Source organism: Triticum aestivum, chromosome 3B (genome assembly GCF_018294505.1).
Source record: "Triticum aestivum cultivar Chinese Spring chromosome 3B, IWGSC CS RefSeq v2.1, whole genome shotgun sequence".
Lineage (NCBI taxonomy): Eukaryota > Viridiplantae > Streptophyta > Magnoliopsida > Poales > Poaceae > Triticum > Triticum aestivum.
Window position 1 is genome coordinate 784,095,480 of NC_057801.1, and position 2,282 is coordinate 784,097,761.

The 2,282-nt window shown below is 53.8% G+C and overlaps 1 protein-coding gene across 2 annotated transcripts; it reads right to left on the bottom strand.

Annotated features, from left to right (window-relative positions):
* On the bottom strand, positions 1 to 1,524 carry LOC123072409 (glucan endo-1,3-beta-glucosidase GIII). 2 transcript variants are annotated; one of them, XM_044495960.1, is made up of 3 exons: positions 1,399 to 1,524; positions 1,237 to 1,281; positions 3 to 1,086 (listed from the first exon to the last, which is right to left on the bottom strand). In XM_044495960.1, exons 1-3 carry the CDS (start codon positions 1,469 to 1,471, stop codon positions 149 to 151), a joined length of 1,056 nt encoding a protein of 351 aa, XP_044351895.1. In that variant the 5' UTR covers positions 1,472 to 1,524; the 3' UTR covers positions 3 to 148. The 2 variants fall into 2 exon arrangements, with proteins under 2 accessions (XP_044351896.1, XP_044351895.1); XM_044495961.1 differs by lacking the exon at positions 1,237 to 1,281 and having other exon boundaries at positions 1 to 1,086; positions 1,399 to 1,471.
* Positions 1,525 to 2,282: the final 758 nt, after the last annotated feature.

The following is a 2,282-nucleotide window of genomic DNA, read 5'->3' on the forward strand; positions in this document are numbered from 1 at the left end:
GGGTGGAGGTATTAGTAACGACCCATTAGTCCCGGTTCATGAACCGGGACTAAAGGCCCTTACGAATCGGGACTAATTGGTGTTTTTCTACTAGTGCCAGGCAGCTTATTCAAAGTTTCAAACACAAAATATCCAGCGTTTACCGCACTCAGAAACTAATGGAGTAGGCCGGCGACTTGTCCGGATTAAACAGCCCAAAGTGGTTCTCTGTCGGGTCCCCTGTCTTCTGGTTCTCGTTGAACATGGCAAACATGTACGTCTCCAACGGCCCGGGCCTCTTTGGTGTGCCCCCGCCGACATGGTTGATCAGCCCCTGGTTGTACGCCCGCGCGTTCTGCGCCGTCCCCCCGAACCCGCCAGCCGACGGCCATCCGCTCTCGGATACGACGACCTTCACCCCCGGGGTCTCGGCGTCCTCAAGCGCGGCGTAGATGGAGTCGACCATGGCGTCGAACAGGTTCGTGTAGGTCAGGCCGTTGCCGTCGTCGTTCACGGTGGTGCCCGGCGCGAAGGTGGCGTAGTTGAGCTTGATGTTCTGCGGGTCGCCCTTGTAGGCGAAGTAGGGGTACACGTTGGCCAGCAGCGGCGCGTCGGTGCTCGCCAGGAAGTCCAGGATGGGCCCCATGTAGTCAAGGTCCACGAACACGCCGTTGGAGGGTGGGAAGGTGTCGGTGACCACGTCGAACCGCACCGACGTGGACACCTTGACGTGGCCGCCGAGGCCAGCCGTGGCGAGCGCCCCTTGGAGGTTCTTCATGGCCGGTAGGATGGTCTTCTGTCCGTCGCTGTCCATGACCTCGTTGCCGACGGCGATGTAGCGGAATGAGACGCCCGGGTAGGGCTGGACGTTGGCCTTGACCCAGGCAGCCGCGGCAGAGGGATCGTTGGCGAGACCGGGGAGCGCGCCGTTGCCCACGTCCATCAGCAGGCCGATGCCCGTGCCACTGAGCGCCTTGAGGACGTTGCTCTCCGGCGCATAGATCCGCATGGCGTTGATGCCCTTGGATTTGTAGAGCTTGACCACGTCACTGGGCGCCGGCAGGTTGTTGCCGATCACGCCGTTGCACACGCCGATGGAGTGCACCCCTGTTAGGATCACGAACAGTCAGAGAAAAAATATCACTTTCGTTGCGTCTCAAGGTACAGAATGTGAGTTCTCGATCGAATAGTACAATAGATGGAAATTAGTTCCTCCAATACATGTTTAGTTAACATTAACAGGACGAGTTAGTGAACCTTTGTTATGCCCGTGAAGATTAGCTGCCCGGTGAGCACCGCTCTCTTGTGTAGATTCGTGCATCCAAACAATATCGTGCATTAATTTTCATGTAGGATTATATAACAAAAAGAAATGTAGGGATTGATGTAAATGCATCTTGATCATAGATTGTACTGTACCTGTTGGAAATGCTGCCAAGGAAACAAGGACCAGCGCCAGTCCAAGCATGGAAGCAACACCTTGCTTCGCCATCGATCGTCGATTGTTTTGTACGATCTTAATTCAATTTGCACGCAACGCAATCGCAATGCAGTGTATGTATGCCAGGCACACTACTCGTCTCTTTTATATGCAACCAAATCCTCAGCACTACTGTCCTGCAGTTTGGCGCAATACACGTTCGGACGTTCGCTCGAGTCCACCATGAGCTTCTTTATTTCTTATCCGTTTCCATTTTCCACCGCTAGCAGAGCACCCACTGTAGTACGTGCCAAGTGCCAAAGTGCGGCTGGCATGACACCGGCCGCCGGCGCAAGTGCATGCGCAACTTGTTCGCTGGACCGTGGAAACCGGTTGAACGGATGTCACCATCCGGTCCGGGGTTGCCTGCCAGCCATATCGATCATACATACATACGCGCGTTGCGGTGATTGATTCGACCCGGCCTGTAGTGATCAGGTCTTCGCTTGCATAGCTTGTCAATATATGTACAGAGAGAGCCGCGCGCCATGGCTAGCTTGTCTGGCTCGTGGAATTTCCTCGGCGTGCTGACCGCTGACCAGGCCCGTCTCACGGCCGGGCTGATGGTGGCCTCCACGGTGCGCTCTTTCCTGCTTCCCGCCACTAGCCAAGCAATTTGTCTCTTGTGCGCCTATGTGTATGTTAGATGGGGAGTAACATATGTGTGGTGTCATGCGACACTTTATTTATTAGGTTATAGACTTATCTTGTCTTGATATGTGTGATGTTATTACATTCCTTTTTTTTATTAATTGCTTGCCACATCATCTATTTTATCTAGATATATGTGATGTTACCATCTATGTTGCTTTCACTGTGGGTA